The sequence below is a fragment of the Venturia canescens genome, chromosome 11, assembly GCF_019457755.1.
Source record: "Venturia canescens isolate UGA chromosome 11, ASM1945775v1, whole genome shotgun sequence".
Lineage (NCBI taxonomy): Eukaryota > Metazoa > Arthropoda > Insecta > Hymenoptera > Ichneumonidae > Venturia > Venturia canescens.
Window position 1 is genome coordinate 10,637,386 of NC_057431.1, and position 22,230 is coordinate 10,659,615.

Here is a 22,230-nt window from a genome sequence, read left to right on the forward strand (position 1 = left end):
TCGAAGACTAATGAACTGATTGTCTGACTAACAATTTAACTCGTCAATATAATTAATTACTACATTTTATGCAAACCTGCTTTTGCGAACAGCGATCGTTATGCGTCACCAGAAAGAATTGTTTTGAGCAAAAAACAATATAAAAATACACTGAAATTCAAGAACATTGAATATCTATTCAGCACGATAAAGCATTTTTTACATCCAATATGAAAATAATGTTTTTCTAATGAAATTTTTAAACTCTAACGAAAACAATGTTGTCTTTGCTTTGAATGAACAATCCTTTGCTTCAATAAAATTATTCATTCGTTGAGATAAAAATATGGAAAATTATCTTATAATAAAAACACGTTTTTATTATGCATTTATATGCATTTTTATATTATCAAACCAATCAATCTTAAATAATATTTGCACAGGATGCATTTCATAATCTCAGAGAATATTTTAACTTCATTTCTGACATCTTTGATTTTCTGATTGAACTTATTCTTTTAGTTGCCGGAATAAGCACACAGCACAACTTTTCATAATTAACCATTTTACAATAACAAATAGGCTTATTTTTTAGGCGACAAATCGGTGTTGTTTTTACTTCTAAATGTCACAAAAAATTTTTTAAATCGAAAAAATTTCGCTTTATACTGTTCACCGATTTGCAACTTTTTTCCCAAGTGCCTCTGCTACCATCGAGTTAATTATTGATATTTGAGTTTTGAAAATTCAGGAAATATTGTTCATATATTGTATCATGATGTCACAATCAATTAAATAAATTTGTATTATCTGCAGCGTCTAAAAAAAGCCTTAAAATTGGCCCTTCGCAGAATTGACGTTACTCCTCCTCCCCCCTCCAAATAAATCAGTCTTTTCGGTCATCTTATGACGGTACATCAAAATTTAATGGAACGTCAAATTGTTTTTCCATTGAAACCTGCAAATTACATTTTTTCGCAAATATACTTCAAACCTCTATAACTCGGAAAGGGTTGAATGTACAGTCTCAGCTCATAAGACTTTTTTCGTAGCAAATTTATTCATCTACAAAGTTGTCATATTTTGAATGTTTTCTGTATATTCAATAACTTGGGCGTTACAACCGTTTAAGTGTAAATCTTCATATAAAATTCACTTTTAGTAATGATGCCGAGTGTAATATTGAATTTACGGATATGGTTCAATGGACTTTATTGTAGAATATCAAGTTTTTCACGAAAATCCATGCGGAAAGTATTGCTGCATGAAAATTAGCAGAGGGACAGCGATGTAAAGTTGGAAAGAATGAATAAACGCGCGGCAAAGTGAAAATGCTTTCCAAAATTCGCACATGTTATTTATGGTGTGTGTTGATTCGATTATACGTAGGGTATACAAAGCTCAATATTTTTATGATGCAGCATCAAAAAATTGTATGAGTAATTTTTTATTGTCAATTTTTCAAGGCTAACCTGGGTGAGGCTCCCAATAAATTGTTAAAGAAAAGTTGAAAATCCCCGAAAATATACGGCCCTGATCTAGGCCGGGGCTCCTTCGAAAACATGTACTTTCCTGAAAGTGCACGCCGTTTCGTCGAGTTTGAACATGGCGTCTCAGGGATCACCAGTAAAAATGAAAGAGTTAAATTTACCAATGGCTCGAGTGAAAACTATTATGAAAAGTTCACCGCATGTTGAAACTGTTGGCTTGGATGGCTTGTTTCTAGTGGCTAAAGCAACCGTGAGTTTTACCATTGATTCTTGATAAAAAAAAATTAGACAAAACCGACCCGTTTGATCGACACTCATGTCGCGGTATCCGGCATCTTTCTTTTTGTTTGGCGGGAGATTTGAGTCGATGTATTTCCCATCGGCGGCGCCAGTGTTGCGATATAAAAATATTTGAAAAATTCAATTGTGCTGAAAATAATAGTGGAATGAATCTTACATGTAAATCAGTTTCGCTGTCTAAAATATTGATAATTTTTTTCGAAATCAAAATTTTTGTCGTTCTTTCTGAAAATCTTGGAATCGTTCTTTCATTAAAGAAAGTTTTTCCGTATGGATTATGAGAATCTGTTCGAAATATCATTACTTACTATATTTTGAAGTTTTAAAGATATTCTGTTCCATGAGTTTTTTTTGGAAATTTTCGAACTTCGTAGATATTCTGTTCAACTGATATTTTATCAATGACTAAATTTTTCAATTCTCCAGAAATTTTCGTTTCAGTAAAACTTTTCCAAGACACTTTTCTACTTTCATTAAAAAAATGACTCACGTCGGATCTTAATTTGCAGGAAATGTTTATTCAATATTTGGCTGAGGAAGCACATACTCAATCGAACAAGGCAAATCAAATAGATTATAAGCATCTTGCGGAAGTGGTCCAAACAAACGAGACTCTGGAGTTCCTCAAAGAAATAATGCCACGAAAGATAACAGTTCGACAGTTCAAAGAATTAATGGCTGCAAAAGAATCTAACAACAGTAGCTCGTCAGAAACTTCGTCGTCAGATTCTGACAGTGATAGTGAATCCGACAGTGATTCATGCTCAGACAGTGACGAGTCGGAAAATAAAAATAACAATTCATCTGGAAGCGAGTCTAATTCCAAACCAAATGGAAAATCAAATTCTGGAAAAAGTGACTCGAGCACAAAAAGTGACAGCGATGCTGATAACAAATCTTAGAATAATTACTCTTTTAATTATTATAAGATAATTTATGGATCAAAAAGAATGTGAATCAAGAGAATGCTATTTTACACATCACCCGTTAATTCAATCAATGTTTTAGTCATATAATCTGCCTGAAAAAAATTTCAGATTCAAAAAAACAGTCATTAAAATTATTCAAACAAAAATTTTTGCTCTTTTTATTGGAAACCTCTAATCTGAGCTGGAATTCAAGAAAAAATCAATAAGTTCAGAATTTTTTTTTTCATTCAACGCTATGGATTTTAACTTCATGAATGATAGAATAAATAGAAATAATGTGTAAATAGAGATCCAACGTTTCAAGAAAAATCGAAAGACACGAGTCAATATGTTGTGCAGAACAGTTTTTTATCGCATTCAATTTGTTAACATGTTTTTAGATTTTTCATAATGAAATGTTTTTGTTACAATTCAAAAACTATTGATTTCATAAAATTCCATTGTGGCATACTGAGTAGCAATTGGATTTGAATGTAGATTTAATTTGATTCGAAATTTCATTAATAATTTCAATTTTCATCCATAGTACCTGTAATTTACATGTTTAAATTGAAATTTATTGAATTTCATCTCCGTTTCTGGTGGTTTTGAATGCAATTGGAATCAAACATACAAATTTCGATCAAATAAAATGAACTGCTGAGCATGTAGTCGTAAAGCATACTTTAAATCTGCCAATGCAGATTTATCGTAGAAAAATAAACACGATTGATTGGTTTTGTATTATTTATTTTATATTTATACAAACAATACTCAGTTCAGCAGCGTCGATGAAGTTGAACATGGAATTGGCATTGTTTGCAAATTTTCATGGCCGTTGATCCGAATTCATGTTCAGATAAATAAAAATATTACTCTTGATGAAATTTTGTATAGCTCGTCATTTCTTCAATGTGATCTTCGTTCAGTTTCTTAGCCAGGAAATAAATTTCCGCTAAGGCTATAACAAGGGCGCAGATTATTCCAAGGAGTAGTCTAAACCCGAAATCCAAATTTCCCACGAGTAATTCAACGCCAATAAACCCAAATGCGAAACCAGCCAGAACAGATATGACAAATTGGGCAACTGCTATTAACTGACGATTTATTTGTTTCACTGGAAAGTAAACAAGAAATATTAAATTTCATTAAAAAAGATTAACAGAAAATTGATCTTTTATGAAAATATAAAATTTGAAAAATCGAGTTTTTCCACTCAATAAAATGAACGAAATTATGACAGTAAATTAGAAATTTGAGAAATAGTTTCAATCATTTGCTCCAAATTCAAAAATTTTTAAACTATTAAAATTATTTGTCTATTCTCAGTTGATGAATTTCTTCTTGACTTGAAAAACAAAATTATTGGACACAAAAAATGTCTACAGTCTTAACGAATAAAAAAAAATCCTTTTTTTTCGAATACTCGAAACCGTTGAAATTAATCGTGTTTTGGCACTTTTATGGTTACGTTGATGGAAATTATGGAAAACGTACTTTGATAAGCGATTGTGTCTTCCGGTAGCCTTTTCCTAGCGGAATCGACGCCTTTTGTCATCGCGCTGTATTCTCGAGCATGTTGTTGCGACGTTAATTTTTTTATTCTTTCTTCGAGCACTGGATCTCTAGGCGTGATTTTCGGTTCGGGCAAATTGATATCAACATTTTCGAGAAACTCGTGTATGTAGACTTTTTCATCGTTGAATTTGCGGTATTCCTTCAGATATTGATCGAGCCATTTGACGTCATCGAGGCTCAATAAAATTTCGGCTCTTTTGCTTTTTGAAGACTTTTTCAAGTTAATTATATTTTGTGGTGCATTTTCGATTTTCACATTTTTTACGACAAAGTCTGCGAGCTTTGGACTGGGTTTGATCGTCAGAGAAGGATTTTCGATCGGTTCGACAGGCATTTTTTTCTCTCTTTCGTTTATCAATCTCAAAAAATCTATCTGAATTTTATGAATTACGAAAATTCGATGACCAATAAACGACAAAAAAAGATTAAAATAATAAAAAAACCTATAAACCTATTTGCAGAATTCCTTCTTTTTTTAGTCAACAACAATTTAAAAAATGCGATTTGATTCGGTTTTCAAGCCCCTATGTGGAGCTTCTTTTCCAAATCGATGTAAAACTCTTTGAGTTCTTCTTCCTTTTCCTGAAAGGTTCGATCGACTTTTTCACACTTGTCGCTCATGTCATTAATGAAGCATTGCCATTCAACTTTTCTTCTTTCTCGATTTTCTTGGATTTTTGTGTCCTGTACAGAAAAATAGTAGAATTAATTTTTTTTGCCTCCACGATAATTTTGGTTTCCAATAAATGAGCTTTCTCTTTCAAAAAGATTATTTGATTTTTTTTCAATTCAATTAACATACATTTTTATTCATTTGTACTTCCTTGCGAATACTTTATCAGTCTGATTTTTCAAAGTCGAAAGAAAGAGTTAAAACTTAGCAAAAACACAACGTACGTTATAGAATTGCTCCTCTCTGTCAAGAATTCGTTCACACATGCTCAGAGCAACGTCAGCGTTTGCCTTGAGGCTCGGCAAATGACAATCGCCCAATTGTTCCGCTCTGTCTAGTTGACTCTGACTCAGCTCCGTTGAATACTCGAGAATTTTGAAGAGACGTTCTACTTCCCGATCTCCTCTGCGTTCCTTTGGAAATTCAAATTTTTCATTTGACTTGTTGAACACTCTGTTTTTCTGTTGCAATCATCAGTTTATCAATTTTTTTTGACAGTTTCGACAGAATAAATGGTCTGCTTAAAACAATTTTTCAATACAGATTAAGCATATGGCTTCTTTGAGATCTTGAAATAAGTAAACTGTTTTGACACTTTGAATCATTTGAGTCTTTATCTCAAAAATAAAGTTCTGTAACTTTTGCATCTAATAGAGTAAAAAATTTTCTAAAATATTTATAATTCTCGATTTAGATTTATGGTTCATTGAAATTATGATATTCAACAAGTAAATTAAGTTGACCTTGCACATAATTATGGAAAATAAAGAAATCGTTTGGTTTCCTGTTTCAAGGACTGACTTAAGCTGATTCGTTAACTGTTAAATAACCTTAATTTGAGAATTTTTTAATTAACATGGAATATTTGGCATCGAAAAGCAATTTTTTCATATTTCATACATGTTTTTGCTTTACAATATATGTAATAAAATCATCAAAAGTTTGGAGATATATTATCAATAATAATCGAACTGAAATTCTCTCGAGTAATCAACAGTGATACGTCAATAATATACTCAATGACAAGCGTCCACATAAACAGTGATGGCAATGAAAATGAATATTAAAAATAATTATTGTTAGTGTGTTGTTTACCTCGAGTTCTCGTAAAAAATACGTGATTTCACCGTGAACGAATGGTCGGTGATCAAACAGTCTGCTCCAAATTTCGCCAATATCTACGAGGACACACGTGTTAATGTATAAGAATATAAAAAGATAATTTATTAATACTTGTATTTTCAACGTGACATGCGTGGAATTATTTTGTCGTTTTTCTTTATATATTTCGAATGATTGATGTCGAAAGCGCTAGTGAATTGTCACACCTTTGATGACGGTCGCCATGTCCTCACATAATCAGCTGATCAACCGTGGAAACAAATTCAGACATGCGCTGTACCTTAGGCGGTGATTTCTAAACGATACGATAGTTGACGATAGCCGTTCCAGGATCTTTCGACCGGACTATTTCTATTATCAAACGTTTGTATTTTGCAACCGATATTCATTGATTACGTATACTCATTTTCTTGCTACAAATTCGAAATTTCGAAGGGTCATCAAATTTTCTTATGAATTGAAAACGTTTTTGCTGGACTGTTGAAAATCTGGATCCAGTATTGCAGCGTCAAAAAGCTCTCGAATACGAAATTCGAGGAAATGTCGCTTAAGATGATGGATCAGTCGGTAATCACAAACATGAGTGCGAGAGAGATAGCTGCAAATTTTGAAAGGGAAATTTTTCCACATCGTTCGTCTGATCGAAAAAATAAAAATGTCATCGGATTTTTGCGATCGTGCTGCGTACGATGACATTTTTATTATTTTAATCGGACGAACGTTGTCAAAGAGTTTCAATTTCAAAAATTCGAGGTGTGATTACCGACTGATCCATCGTCTTAAGGTGAAAGATCAGTCACCTAACCTCACCTCGAATTTTCGAAATGAAAATTCTCCGCTGTCGTTTGACTAATCAAAAAAAGGCTCGGTCAACGGACGCGGAAAGATGGCAAAAATCCGCTGACAGGGGCTTTTTTTTATTGATCAAACCGTGTCGCAGATATTCAATTTCGAAAATTGCAGCTATCTCTCTCGCACTCACGGTGGCGAGATAGCGACTGCTCCATTACCTTAAAAGCGGGGATTGCGGCAAAGAAGTCAGATTTATATAGAAGCCCAGTTCTTATGGGCGGCTTGAAGACAAACTTTCTGCGACCCAAACTGCCGCTCTGCGGCGCGGCGTTCGCTTGTGACGTCACTAGCGAACAGCTGTCACGGAGGTGGGGAAGTTAGAATGTTGTTTCTCTCTCACACATTAAATGGCCAAAAGATGCTTGGCCTAAGCGCGTGGGGTCGAGGGATCGAATCCTACATTTCGATATTTTTTTTTTGTGTATACTTATATAAATATCAGCGAGCACTTCTCTTTATAATATAATTTTTGGAAACTATAAATATCGTTAAAACAATAAATAAATCACGGGTAATTTGGACAAGCAGTATGAGCTCGATCTGGGATCGAGTGTTCAAGTCCTGTTTATTTTTTTTTTTTTTTCGAGTCCACAACAGACTATACCCGTGAAGCAGCTGAAAAATCATAGAAATATTTGAGTAGAAATTTAAAGGATGAGAAAACTCTTTGACTGGAAATAAAAGAATATTAGATAGCGATCTAGATTTTTTTTAATGCACTTACTCGTATGCATATGTGATTCGAATGTGCAGTTTTCTCATGTAATTCGATCAGTTATTTATTCACGTAGTCAGGATTATTGATGCTTGAGTTTGAAATGTTTCCGTATTAGAGAATTTCGTGAATTTAAAATGGAAAAAAATTCGATCATAGCTAGAATTTGGTAAACACCGATTTGACAAGAACAAATTTTGAGTTAACAGCCCAATAATATTCATGACATGAGATTTTTTTTTCCAGAATCAACTATATATCTTTTTAAAAATTTCTGAAAAAATTCCTGTAAATTTTTGTGAATATTGATGTTATTTCTGAGACGTTGAATGAACGATTCCTGGAATACCGTCATATGAAAAAATTGAAGAAGATCGATAGTAACAAGAATAGAAAAAAATTCAGCATAGGTCAGAAGAACTACATTTATTTATGCAACGAAAGGGATATTTTTGTATAAAAAGGGTCTGTCCCTGTGTGTGAATGTGATTGTTTTCGAAACTTGGTATAAAGCAAGCATATAGTTGTTTCGTGTACCCACTCTCAGTTAATTTGAGTTCACGTATAGCAGTGTTATTGAAAAATAGACAGTGCATTTTAGAGTTTTTTTTTAAAGAAAAAAAACATGCGTGAGCTAAAATTATTCAATGGAAACCACGGGAAGGTGGTGGGTGTCTTCCATCAGGACAGGGAGGATGTACTGGAGAGGGAGGGTGGGAATGAGAATTCAATGAAAGTGTTAAAGAGTTTTCCCAGAAAAAAAGAAAAAATTGTAGAAAAAAAACGGTCAACTTTTTTTTAAAAGGATTTTGAAGAAATAATGCTCTTACATGCTGGGAACAGTAGGATCACTCTTTAACACAGGAAGTTTTTGAGAACCTTTACCAGGTTACAAAACAAACCTTAACGATAAAAAAGTAAACGATATTAAAAGTTTTCAGTTAGGTTACAACAAGAACAGCTTTTCTGACTAGAAATCGTTAACGTAAATCAAGTTTAAATAAAGAACCCATGCAAAACTTCAATCAGATCTTATATCTTATATAAAAATTTTTCTCAAAAAATGAAAATGTGGACTAGTTTTGAAAATCACTTCAAAAGTACCATTAAAAAAAAATATTTGACTAGAATTGTAAATAAAACGTATCCCTGAAAAAAAATATCGCTTTAAGCTTTGAATAAATCATAAATCTGAAAGAAAATCTTTGTTAGGGATGTGAAAAAGCATACTATGGCTTTGAATAAGTAAAAAAATATATTTAGCCTAAAAAAGTTGGGACATTGAAGCTTACATCTTTGAAATGCTACGTTTCTTGCTTTCAGAGAACAAAACTTATAAACCATATTTAATTGTAAAAACTATCTGGAGTACTCAAAAAGTTTAAGCATAAAAAAATGCAAGAACTTTGAAATTAATAATGAAAAAGGTATTTTTTTTATTACATTTCAACGATGCTCACTCCAATTTCATAAAAATTTTCATCCATTTATATGAGCGTGCATAGTCAATCATGGAGACAAGGACCCCCTGGTTCGTCACCTCCAAGGTATTTATAAACGACTCCAAACCCTCTCTATGATATACACGAACACATAAATTATTGAGTAGAAAGATGTGCTGTATTCGCGGGTGTTGTATCCGCGGGTGCTGTATTCGCGGGTGTTGTATCAGCGGGTGTTGTATCCGCGGGTGTTGTATCCGCGGGTGTTGTAATCGGGGGTGGTGGACTCGCGATCTCGGGACATGCGAGTGCAACATTTTCCGTTGATGAATTTACATTGCCTCTATCAATGGGTAGTGCATCAGGACGTAAAAACCGTTTACCTTGCTTGTTTTGTACGAAATTGTCTTCTATAAAATGTACAGAACACAGTCTTACACTCTCCATTTGCTTGGGTGTTTTCCATTCCAAAGCGGGACTTCCGGATCTAGCGATCCAAATCATGCAACTGTAGGGAGGGTGGGAAAGTGTTAATAGTGCAAAACTTGTGTCAAATGAAAGGAAAATCAACAAGCGTGAATTATATAAACACAAAAAGTTTTATGGTAAAAATGTGGTCAAGACACATAAAATAAATAGGGGCAGGTGGAAAAAATCGTGCGGAGAGGCTATATTCATTATTGCAAAAACATTCAAAAAATTCAAACAAATCCAAACAAAAAGGAATCAGTTCAGCGCGAATCATTAGATAAAAATCATAAAAAAACGTAGCATTCAAAGTCATGCGGAAAGAGAAGAAATGACTATAAAAAATTCCAGTGAAATTTGTTTAGAGGAAAGCGAGTGCGACTTATCTATAATAATAATACACAAATTAATCGTCCAGATTCCTTGTGAATGAATGTGCATGAGAGTTATATTATGGAAACAAAAAGAGATGCATGAAAATATTTTCCGAGAGCTCATTTTGTTCCCGCCCCCATGTTTCATAAAAATCCATTTGATACCAATTAAAGAATATTTATTCCATACTTTAAATGGTATAAATGGCACCGTTGATGGAAAATCTGTTTCTCTGTTCGAAATACAATTCATTTCCTGTGTGCAAGCAGCTGTTTTTGTTTTGATGCTGTAACTGTTAGTGATAATAAGTGTAAAAAAAGTAGATTTTACGAAAAGTATCGAAAAACAATAAAAAAGTAATACCAATTTTATTTAATTTCAAGCTAAATCAAAAACGAAAAAGGGTAGCGGTTACTGGGGGGTCTAATTTTGTACAAAAAAAGTTTAAACCATTTTGGATACTTCTAAAATGAAAAGTTTATAAATTGCAAATCATTTAATATTGAATCTTATATATTCACTGAGCAAATCCCATAGAGAAAAAAAAATTTGTAATAAAAATGGAAGGAAAAAAATTTAATCTATCATTGTAATTTACTTTATTACGCGTTTTATTATCCGTAATTTACTTTATTACAATAAATGGAAACAATTTAGTTGGAAATAAAGTGAAAAAAATGATTTTTCTTTCATGGCAAATTTATCGAATCGACAAAATTGGGCTCGATCATTTTTTTGAAATCCCAATGCCAAAAAAATTAGAAATTAAAATGAATTCTGCTAGATATATACTACCTGAAAAAAAAAAACTGCAATAGCGAAACTAAATCTAATTTTCGTATAAATCACTGAAAAATGATGCTGAAGTTTCCAATGTTGGAGTCCAACGAAATGAATGAAAAAAACGTTTTTAATTCACCAATTTTTTATTTCACGAATTGTTGGTACAGCTTGAAAAACTACGAATCGCAAATTTGGCAGGGAACAAAATAGGAGAATTACTGGAATTATTGGAGTTTTTTTCGATCATTTCGTTGGACTCCAACGTTGGAAACTTCAGCGTCATACCGAAAATACATTTTTCTGTTTGAAAACAATTTTGAGGAAAATAATATAATTCAAATTAATTGAATTTATATCTAAAAAGTTATAATTTTATTGAAAAAATGTTCATTTAAAAAAGATGTTTATTTAGAAAGAAAAAAAAATGCATCATCATACGAGATTCGAACCCTAGACCTTCTAGACGGTAAACGTGGATGGTAACCACCTGACCACGCTAGTACTTATACAGAGTAAGAATTGTTACTTCGTCATAAGTCGTGAGAAGGCTTGAGGTTTAAGGGTTATGATTTGTTTAAAATTTGAGTCACACCGTCACTAATTTTTGTTTTCATACATTTGTGAAATCGAATGTATCGACGTTCAGTTAAATCGAACTGAACAAAAAAACTGTTCTCCGCGGTTTCTCACCACACACGTACACGTATAACAACATTCGCGATATTCAATATTCGTTGAATTTACGGTTAATTTGGTCGCATTTCAAAGAATATACTAATTGGAGACAATAATAACTATGAAATACTTTATTTTTTGATATCTCCTCCTTTCTCGAAGATATAATCACAAAATGTCATCCAATAGCTTACATTGTTTCATTATTTTTCCTTTATCAAAACAAACTCACGCTTCTCTCTCCTTCGGAAAACGATGAAACGTCAATTGCGGATTTTTCCTCTTGGAGTTTCTGCATCCTTGATATAAACACAAGGCGTTAGACGGCATTTTCACTACATATAATTAAAGATCCGAAAATTTAAAGGGACCGGCACGACAAAGCGCTGACTCAAAACACACAATGGCGGTTAGAAAGTGAGGGGTGAGCGCAAGCCTGACGTCACAGCCTGACGTCACGTGTCCCCAGCGTATAAGCCCATGAGAGAGAGTGAGAGCGAGAACGGTATGCCGACGGCAGCGCCGCTGGATACGAACTAACGCTGGGGACATGTCCCCACTAAAATCGGCACAAAATTTCCTGAAGGACTGGACTTCTATCTAAACATCTGACTTCTTTGATTGCGGCTTGTTGGATGACGGTGGTTGGGATAAGCGACGCCAGAGCCACTGTTTCCCTAGTCAAACGACATATGGGGTGGGGGTCAAAATCGAGGTGTCTTGTCTTACAGCTTACAGTTTACAGTATTATTTATCCAAGCTAGAACGATACGGTGATCTTCTACCCACTATAAGACCGGTATTTTCTATCCATAAGCAAGGCTTCGGATCGAAACTAGAACCCTTCGGTTTGGTCAATGTGTAATTAGCCACTCTCAGTAAACATGCATTCATCCCAAATTACTTCGACTCGGTCCTTTATAAACCGTTCAAGGGACCCTGTGAATAAAACACTTCATCCTTGTCTCCTTGTCCTTGTACTTATGTCGAGAACGTGAATGTAGGGTGAACTCATCCGAGTTGTCAAGATCTGCAAATATGATTCGAATGCACCTTCCCCCTCTTTTTGCAAAGTAAATGTCCGTTATGGATTCATAAATCGTGGACGAACACATCGCTTCGAGGTTGTTGGGTGACCGAAACGCCAAACACACACGTTCTATGTTGAACATCAGCCAGGAATATAATTTGCAAGCCATCTCATCGGTATAATCGACACAAGAAACAAGAACACAAAACTCGTGGATAATTGTTACTGTCGATGTTTGCCATTTCCATATGAACATATTTAGCCTGCCACATATACGAACCATTTGAAAATTTCAAAGGCACGTAGTCGGGGGAAAAATTAAGTTTTGTAATATTACATCAAACACGTAAGTACGGACACTAAACCGGAATTCTAAAGTTCCCGGATTTGCTAGTATTTTGAAGAGATAAACCATGCATGTTGGTGACATTGTTCGGAAAGAGATTATTCGTCTAACATTCTCTCGCGTAAATATTTTTAAGCGAATTGAAGAATCTTCGAAGAGAACGATCAATCGCGATCGAATTCCGTGGTTTTTTTGGTTCGACAATTTCGACGACTTTCTGGCACTTTTTGGAAAAGTTTTCGTATTCTGGGTTTCGGGTATATCAATGATTTCGACGAAATTCAAACTTTTTTTATGTGCAATAAATTCAATAATTATTTGCACATTAATCTGATCTAATCGTTTTCTGTCTCACGAGTATATTTTCTCTGCGTGAAATCCTGGGGAGCTCAAACTGTAATAAAAATTAATTTACGTGATCCAATTTTTAGGAAAAACGCAAAAACTACGATTTTTATTCGTTTCGAATGAAAAAATAAAAACTTCAAAAGAACTCTGTTCCGAAAATGTTTTCTTTTCTCTTCAAATCGAAATGTTTTTTAATTAATATTCTTCAAGTAACTTTAAATCCGATTCATGCGAAATTTCTACCACTTATTTATTGTTATAATAGCAAGAGCCTGGACGAAGGATTTCGTATTTTGTTGGAAAAAAAAATGGTGATAAGAAAACCGAAAATTGTAGCACCTCAAAAAATGAATTTTTTGTTAAAACTTGCCATTTTTTTTTAAATCAAAATTTTGACAAATCCTTCGTCCAGGCCCAAGCTATTATTATAATAAATAAGTGGCATAAATTTGGTATGGATAGGATTAATAGCTTTTTCAGATAAATTTTTCAATAAAAATTTATTTTCTTGTCGAAAAAAAATGAAGAAAATCACGCTTTTTCGCCCGCTGCAAGTGCATAATAAAAGTGCGCTGCAAGGGCCTTAATAAAAACTATTTGATGTTGGATTGAAAATAAAAAATTGTTCTCACAAAATTGTACTCACGGTCTCCCAACTTTTTTCATTTTTATTGCAAACAAAACTCGTTTCAGCTGTATTTAATTTTCCCATTTACTATTCCAGTTTCAGTGAATTTCTGTTTTTTTTTTTTTTTAATTGGTCCTAAAAGGAGGGTTGTTTCCCATCGAAGCATGATTTGGACTTTTAGGTCGCAATTCTCGCGTGGGAGCTTTTCTCTTTGACGAGTATATGGAAAAAAAAATTTGGGCACATTTCGTGTTTCTAGGCAGACGAATTTTTAATCGATTTTGCAAACAGCATATTGAAAAACTGCGTTGTATGTCAAGCCACGTTAAATAGAGCCGAAAATTATTGCAACGTGTGAACATGGGATGGCGATCGATGCAGAATATTTTCCTATATACGTTCGATTCACCATCAAGCACTCATTTCATCCCTTGAGGCAAACACGATGCAAACAATTTTTGAATAAACCATGAAATTTTGAAAAAAACTGATTCTTTAGTGAATTGAGGGTATAAAGCGATTTACACAGGAGATTAGACAAAAATGCGTTTTTTCAATGCTGCAGCACGAATTTTGACTATTTTTTCTCGAACGTGTAGCCAGTAACGAATGTTTCGAGGACCAAATGCAAATAAAAACTCTGCTTTTCGCGACGACAAAGGTACTCGAATAATAGAAAAAAATAGGACTGGAAACGACGTAAATTACAACTCTGTAAGTGAAATTGTATCTTTTTCGATGGCCTCATCTCGAAAAACTCATTTCGTGTAAAGATCATGCGTCAACCTTGTGACGTAATATTTATTGCTTAATCACTTGATTTATTGATTTATTATTTGAGAGAAACTCACGATGAGCTCCGCAAATAGGAATACTGCGTCAATGTGTATTTCAGGTATTTTCGTGTGTGTTATTTCACGTTCTACATGTGTGACGAACATAAAACATAATGAAGTAAAAAAGAACGCAAAGAAAAGTGGAGTAGAGACGAATTGAATTAGGAATCAGCGTGGAAGCGCGTTACGATTTTCGATAATTTATCCTTTCATTTTGGATAATTCACTGTGTAAAAAAAGCACATATTCTCGTGTCTGTTTTCCCACGCTTGTCGCGCAAACTAAAGAAAAAAAACTCAACATAGAACAACGTAATGAGAACGATAATCAAAGTCAATTGAGGTACGAATCTGCGTGGTGGAAGCGCGTAACGATTTTTAGTTATTGTTTTTCTTTACGAACATACGAAACAACTGGTGCCCGTGATAGCTTTAAACATGATTTCCAATGTCGGTGGCTCCCTGTACCGATGACAAATTCAGTGTCTTCTCAGTTTTCTAAAATAAAAAAAATGATTAGTCACTCTTTTCAGCCTTTTGTTTTGAGCTTGATTGTCGTCGAGTTTGATGCTTACTTCCCTAAACTTGGCTCCTGCAAGTTTTTTGGCGCTTTCTGACGTCTCGGACGTGCTTGAACTCCGGCGCTCGCTGCTGCGAGCTTCGTCGAGCTCGCGTTGCTCATTTCAGAGTCACTCGACGGATCAGGGTTCGTTGCCGAATGCTCTACATTTCTTTTTGCAGAAAAAAAATCAATTAAACTCTTGAAACTCAACAACAACGAATTTCTATTGCTAAATCGGTTATTTTCAACACATTTTCTAGATTCATTGACGACTCGAATCTCTCGAAAAACAGATTAAGGTTTCAACAAATACTTCTATTCTGTTGAAACCCCGCAATCGTTTAATCTCTGGGTTCATAGCAATTTCGGAATTGTATTAGAAATAGAAAAAATTCGATTAAAAATGAATGGTAATTAATGTAAAACGACAGTGACAAGAACTCGCATGACATTTGTTTCCAATTTACTAAAAATGTTTATAAAATTTAAATTGTTTCAATTCAGAAGAAAATACTTTTCCCTATATTTTCATTTTTTGAGTAATTTATATTTTTTATAAAATTGATTTTTAGGTGCCAAGGACTGTCAAATTATTGTAACACGATAAAAAAAATTTTAACTGAATAATTTGAAGAATTCGATTGCATACGAATGATTTTAAGCCACTGTAGTAAAAGATTTTCCATTGGTGTTCACCAATGCGAGTATTGAAATAACTTCTTTCCATACCGATAATCCTCAGAAGTTCGTGTCTCAGGCGAAACCGTCGATTTTCCAAATCGATTGTCCTTGAGCTTCAAAAGCACGACTTTGGCAGAACTGGGATCTTTGGTTTTGAGTTTCCGTTTGGTTTTAGACTTGTTACGTTTTGGGCTTGGAGAGTGTTCGGATTCGCTGAGAGAATCGATAACGGGACTGTGAGTCTTTTTTTGCGGCCGCTTGCGATGTCCAACGAACCTCGAGCTATCGCCACCATCGTCGTCGTCCGATCTTTCGTTTTGGGCAACCACTGTAGATAACGAAATATCAGAATTGTCAGACAAGAGTGGTGGCTCCATGGGATGCAAGTACATTGTTTCTTCATCTGGATCAACGGTGGGCCGACAGAGTGAAGTCAAGTTGGCAAAGTTTTGAGTCTGGACCGTTTGAATATTCGCTGTCAATTCCGGCTCAGGGACTCGAGATACCGATGCTTTAACGATCGGACTTTCAATCACCGGCAATTCAAGATCGTTCAAATCGAAATTGTAATTTTTAGGTGCTGGTTTCCGAAACATCAGCGTAAAGTCATCTGTGTCGTCGCAACGACTGCCACGCTTTCGCGTCACGAAGATCGGCAAGTTTGAATCCGTGCGCATATCGTCCTCGTTCCAATCTCGATAATCACTCGAGTACCGATACGGCAAAGTTCCAGCCGAACTAACCGTATCGGTTTCCTCAAAACTATCGTTCATCAAACGTGTTTCGTTCGCACTTGCTGATGCAGCTGTTTTGTTCGCTGCTGATGTCAATGGCCGTGCGACTTCAGAGTCATCCAAGAGCCAGCTTGGGCCCTCCAAAGGATCCTCCGCATCTCGTCTTGCTGACGAATCACTTTTGGCTTTCAACGCCGAACTCGGAGGTGGAGTCTCAAACAAACCAGGCGGATTCGCCTCACTCGGTGAACCGTGATGCTTCTCGGTGGGAAGACTTTCTGCAGACACTCCGGAATTTGACAGCTCCATTTCGTTTGATGCCTCCAATAACTGCGTTTTGAAAAAGTATTTGTTAAGATTTTTTAACAATTTCATGGGATATCAAAAACTATTTTAAAACAGTGGTTTGAAAAAGGACACTGATAAATGCTAGTAGTTTTGATTTACAAAATTACTTATTCTTAGAGACAATATTACTGTTCGTAGAAACAGGAAAAAACTTTTTTCGTGTCTTTTTTGTTGTTGTCAATGTTATAACCCCAGGATTGCATATTAGTTTGTCGAGACCCTTTTAAAAACCAGTATTTACGGAATTGCGAAAAATGTTTGATTTATTCAAAATTGAATGTTGATAAAATTCCAAAAAAACCATGAATTTCATAATAATTCTCCATGAGTGGAAAAAATTTGTCGAAAAGCAAAAAAAAACGATGGTCGAATGAAAAAATTGATATAATCTCAACATTTTCCGTTTTCGATTCCAAATATTTTTTTGAAAATCATAAATTTTTCTACCGTTCGAATGTTGACGCTTTGGGCGTTGTGTAAGAGTCGTGAAACATCGTGAAGTGAGACTCTGGGACTTCTGAGGCTTTCATCATTGTTTATGTGTGGTGACGACACTCCGGACACCTCTCGAGAACGTCGGATCGAACGACGACCCGATGAGTTTCTAAGTCCCCGACCGCTCGAGCGACGAGGGCTTTCGTCTAAAATAAAAGATTACGATTATTCTTCTTTTACCAAAGAAAAACATTTTTTTTTCCTTTTTCAAATGATAATTTACCACTTGTTCGAAGAGTGCGTCGGAGACGTTCTGGCATTCGATTAACGCGTCTAGTATCCTGGAAACGAAAGCAATTCAATGATGACCTTAATAACAAATTTTCAAATGATTATTATTCGTCTTTTTTTTTAAACAAAGCATTTGCAGTGTTTTTATTCTTTATAAAAAAAATTACATTGCTCTGATCAAGAATTCAAGAAATGTAAGATTGTTCTTTCATAATTCATCTGAATGAAAAATAACAATAATGTAACAATTTCCAATGATTTTGAGATACACATTTCGTTAATAAAATTTATAAGAATAGGGATGGTGCAAGTAGACTACCGCGCCACTAGTGATGAAAAGGGAAAGCTTTTGGGGGTCTTTTATCATTATTGTATTATTATATATATATTACATTATTATTATGATTATATTTCCATCAAAGTATTGAAAGTGCTACCCCCAAAAGCTTATAATTTATGACATTAGAGGCGCCACGAGTACTTTCGACCTGCTCTCTATCGAATCTGCACCATCCCTATACAGAAAATGGATTTTTTTCTGAGTCAGAAAGAAACATGGTTTTACTCACACAATTTAAAGCTCTGTGAATCGGCACTTGTCCTGGAGAGGCAGAGCGCTGACCGACAGAACGTTGACTGACAGGACTTTGTTCTGGAGTAGTTGCAGACTCTTCGATATCACTCAAATTTGGGCGATTTCTGTCTCTGTATTCTCTTTGCATGTTGAGCCTGCTCAAGTTAATTGTTGGTTTTGTTATTGTGTGACCGCCTACCATAGGCTGGACGACACCACGAGCTGGTGATTTGTCGGACAGTCGTCGATTCGAGTCTCTGCCTAAAAGTTTACGCATTATTTTTTATAAACATCTTTCTTCATCTTCGTTCTTTTCAATAAATTTTTAAATATGGAACAAAAAAGTTGAGCACCTGTAGAATTATAATTTTTCAGAAAAACTACAAAATTGCATACGCTTGTACGTCTTTAAGGGCAGAAACCACCGTAGAATTTTCAAAAAATTGATATTTAATAGCTTCAAGTGGACTTTGAGCTGTCTAAAATTTAAGACAAAAAGCTTTGAACCGGAGAAAAATCTGCCATTAAAATTTCGGGCTCCTTCTTGACCATGATTCAAATTTTTAAATACTTTTTCTCGAAACACGATATTTCAAAATGGCATACAGCATAACTCCAACAATTCTCAATCTTTTCAATTAAATTTCTGAAAATATTTTGAATATAATATTTTTATGAACAAATAATTACTTGTTTTTTCTATCAAAAATTGAGCCTCAATCAAACACTCACAAAGAATACAAAAATGAATATCTTCGAAACTTTACTTACTTCATTAGTTATGAATGTGCAAATGGCTCTGATGTCGGCATTTAAAAATATTTCTTCAGTCATAATTGTTCGTTTTAAAGTAAGATATATACTTAATAACTCCCCTGATTATTATCATTCAACTATTTTTCCTTCCACCCGAAAAAATTGTCGGAAAAGGGCATTTTCTGAGACTGTTACAGTGGTTTCACCCCTTAAGAATGATAATAATAATAATAACAATAATAATAATAATAATAATAATAATAATAACAACAACAACAACAACAACAACAACAACAGATAAATAAGACATTTTTTACGATCGACAGTACTTGTAGATTTCCTCGGTGTAAATTTGGGCGTATTGATAACTTGCTGGCAAGAAGCTATCGTGTTAGTTAGATAATTTGTTGCTGTCACTAAAAGCCCCAACGTGTCCTTTGCATTTTTTAAAACTCCGGTTATTATGTCCTTAAATAAAAATAAAATAAATGAATGTTTTCATGTGTTCGCAGAAAAGAACGACTGTTTATTTAGCAGATGCATTTTATTGATTAGCCAAAAGTGCCAAAATCCTGTTTATTGAAATTTTTTAAAAAAATATTGTGACCAGGCACTAAATCACTATATTATCATTTAAAAAGTGAATACGGTTTTAGTTACTGTTTCATTAATTAACTTACATCACGTCTGTTCAGAGCCAAAGTCAACTCTTGGGTTTGGCTCTTTAACGCTAAGTTTTCAGTGAAGAGATATTGATTCTCCTGTTTCTCCTTCGAAAGGGACTTTGCCAGCGCATTGTTGTTCCCTTTGACTTTTTCATATACTGTAACCGAAAAAATGAAAGAAAGCATGTCGCGATTCCCCAATTTGTTAAACTCTATCAATACACATGTTGGTGAGGTAAATGAAAACTTACGCGGCTTGTATGATCTTTTGTTATAAAACGATTTTTTTGCCAATGCCGACCGTTTGGCTAAAATAGTTGGTCTCTTTACCCTCCGACATTTTGATACGCTGGACATTTTTTCATGAGATCGAGCTCCCAATTGATCTGGTTACCGAGGTATGGCTCTGTTGTGAAAAAAAAAAATAACAGTGACTTAGGGTCTTACGGGAATGAAGAAGCTGATGGAGCTCAGCAGGATGGATCTCAAGCAATTAATGGCACTTGTGAATAACGGAACGGATACAATCCAACGATATGCCCCATTTTATACAAACAATAATTCAATTTGCATTGCTCATTCAGGAATTTTTGGTTGTAACCTTGGAACTAAATTTATTGAAAATTGCAGTTATTTGAAAGTTTCCACTATAATACTTAATGTGATGTTTAATATTTAATATGAACAGAAGACGGAACAAAAAAGAAAAAACAAATTGAAAAACTCAATCCCAAACAGTCTAGTTTAGCTGAGTGTCTCATCAATATATTTTCCCATAAAATTTTGCCAGAATTGATATTTTTGAAGTACTGTGGATCATTCATTTTTTTCAAACAAATTCACTGATTTGAATTAAGCTATTCTGTATAAAAAATTTTGCTTCTGGCTTGAAAACTACATTTTCTAGAAGAATTTTAAATCTTTATGATGCATTTTCGTTTAATGAATTCTAGATTCGGCCGGAAAGTTGATGTGATATTAAGAGCATGGATCAGTTTTTGGAAGTGAAATTTTTCTACACTGTTTGCCCGATTAAAATAATAAAAATGTCAGCCCATTTTTTGCCATTGGCTGACAGCTTTTTTTAATCGGTCAAACTCTGTTAAAGAATTTTCATTTCGAAAATTCCAAGTGAGGTTAGGTAACTTATCCGTACTCTTAAGATATGGATTCTGGGAAAACAACCATATAATAACAAAGCTAATACTGGGAAGTTTAAGAAACATTTTCTCAAACTGTTTTTTTTTTATGCTAGATGAACTTTTTATGGGGTTTTTTATTCAAGGCATATCGAACATAAGGGTCATTAGGAAATTCTACATGTTACAACTTTTGAAAATTGATCAGAGAATCTATTTTATATTTCACTACTATGGGATTAACAAATATTCTATTCCTTATCGAAATTAGCAGCTTGGTAAACTTGCCAAATACCTCAATCTTGAAACGTATGGTTTTGCTTAATTTATCCTGAGTAAATATGGGAAAGTTGTGAATAAGAAAAAAAAAAGAAATTTCTTGCGTACAATTTCATTGGTTATTGAAAAACATAATGATTCAGGGGCTGGCAAAGATTTTCTTAAATGCAAAAGTCTGACGACCAAAAATACGATGGTTATGATAGCAATTCTGATCAGCTGTGGAACAAAAAAGAAAATTAGAACAAAGTATAGTGATGAATTTCATGTGAAATTTTGAAAAATTATGGTCGAATGTGTGGAATCTTTGAAAATTTCACAAAAATGGATGTAACACAGCAGAATATTTAATTAAAAATATCTTGAATGAAATCTTAACAGTGAATCCGTTTAAAATTACCAAATATATACGATTGAATCCTTATTCTAATTTCTAAATTTTTTCAAGAATTTGTGTAAAAAATTCTGGTAAAAGAACTACCAAACAATTTGGATGCGATAAAAAATCGAAGTTCCTATAGAGGTTATGTCATGAATTGATATAGTAAAAAAAAAGAATGAACCGTGAAATGGACATTATTCACAAATTTTAACTTTATCGAACTGCTGATAAGATGCATTTATTTATCCATTTCAAACCCACCGGAATCCTTGTTCTTCTCCTTCGTGTTTTCGTGGATGAAAAATAACTTTTCAGCTCGTCAGACTCGTAAAAAATGCACAGCACAATTTGTAACGATCCCGTCTATGAAGAATGGTTCGAGAATAATTCGCCTCAACACTTTTATGGGATAAACGCGGAAAACAACCAGATCCGAAAAAATGAGGTGTTTTTGGATACAGACAACGATCGTTTACACCTCGCAGAGGATAAAGATGAATAAAATCTTTGAATCCCGAGATTGCTGAATGCAGATATCAGATGACGAAGAAGGAATGATGTACGGTCATGGTTGGTCACGGTACGGTCGTTAAGTCGTTAGGCTAAAAGTCAACGCGTTTCTTTTTTTCGATTTCTCGTTCATGCGCAAGCGCAGATATACGTTTTTCGATTATTTTTTTGTCGGAATATGTTTTTCATTGCTGTTTTGTAATTCGGCTCCTACCTACGTTGTAAAAAGCTTAAATTAAAAGAATGTATTTAAAAACTGGAGTTGCTGAAAATTGAGTGAACTGATAATAGTGATAATAAACCAGTCATAAAATCACGAAAGGAATG

The 22,230-nt window shown here is 34.2% G+C and overlaps 4 protein-coding genes across 5 annotated transcripts; 1 reads left to right on the forward strand and 3 right to left on the reverse strand.

Annotated features, from left to right (window-relative positions):
• The first annotated feature begins 1,560 nt into the window (after positions 1-1,560).
• On the forward strand, positions 1,561-3,564 carry LOC122417948 (chromatin accessibility complex 16kD protein-like). The gene is made up of 2 exons (XM_043431894.1): positions 1,561-1,719; positions 2,279-3,564. The coding sequence occupies exons 1-2, from the start codon at positions 1,585-1,587 to the stop codon at positions 2,669-2,671; spliced, it is 528 nt and encodes a 175-aa protein (XP_043287829.1). The 5' UTR covers positions 1,561-1,584; the 3' UTR covers positions 2,672-3,564.
• Positions 3,411-4,597, reverse strand: LOC122417947 (transmembrane protein 199). The gene is made up of 2 exons (XM_043431893.1): positions 4,175-4,597; positions 3,411-3,794 (listed from the first exon to the last, which is right to left on the reverse strand). Exons 1-2 carry the CDS (start codon positions 4,587-4,589, stop codon positions 3,550-3,552), a joined length of 660 nt encoding a protein of 219 aa, XP_043287828.1. The 5' UTR covers positions 4,590-4,597; the 3' UTR covers positions 3,411-3,549.
• Positions 4,598-4,749: 152 nt separating this feature from the next.
• Positions 4,750-6,363, reverse strand: Muted (biogenesis of lysosome-related organelles complex 1 subunit 5). Of its 2 annotated transcripts, none has more exons than XM_043431896.1 (4): positions 6,257-6,330; positions 6,024-6,106; positions 5,153-5,341; positions 4,750-4,939 (listed from the first exon to the last, which is right to left on the reverse strand). In XM_043431896.1, the coding sequence occupies exons 1-4, from the start codon at positions 6,273-6,275 to the stop codon at positions 4,772-4,774; spliced, it is 459 nt and encodes a 152-aa protein (XP_043287831.1). In that variant the 5' UTR covers positions 6,276-6,330; the 3' UTR covers positions 4,750-4,771. The 2 variants fall into 2 exon arrangements, with proteins under 2 accessions (XP_043287831.1, XP_043287830.1); XM_043431895.1 differs by having other exon boundaries at positions 4,766-4,939; positions 5,153-5,389; positions 6,257-6,363.
• A 7,357-nt stretch (positions 6,364-13,720) lies between these two features.
• Positions 13,721-22,057, reverse strand: LOC122417946 (uncharacterized). Its single transcript, XM_043431892.1, has 10 exons — positions 21,655-22,057; positions 19,845-19,999; positions 19,609-19,751; positions 19,258-19,396; positions 18,168-18,433; positions 17,591-17,648; positions 17,320-17,513; positions 15,839-16,854; positions 15,123-15,278; positions 13,721-15,045 (listed from the first exon to the last, which is right to left on the reverse strand). The coding sequence occupies exons 2-10, from the start codon at positions 19,948-19,950 to the stop codon at positions 15,027-15,029; spliced, it is 2,097 nt and encodes a 698-aa protein (XP_043287827.1). The 5' UTR covers positions 19,951-19,999; positions 21,655-22,057; the 3' UTR covers positions 13,721-15,026.
• Positions 22,058-22,230: the final 173 nt, after the last annotated feature.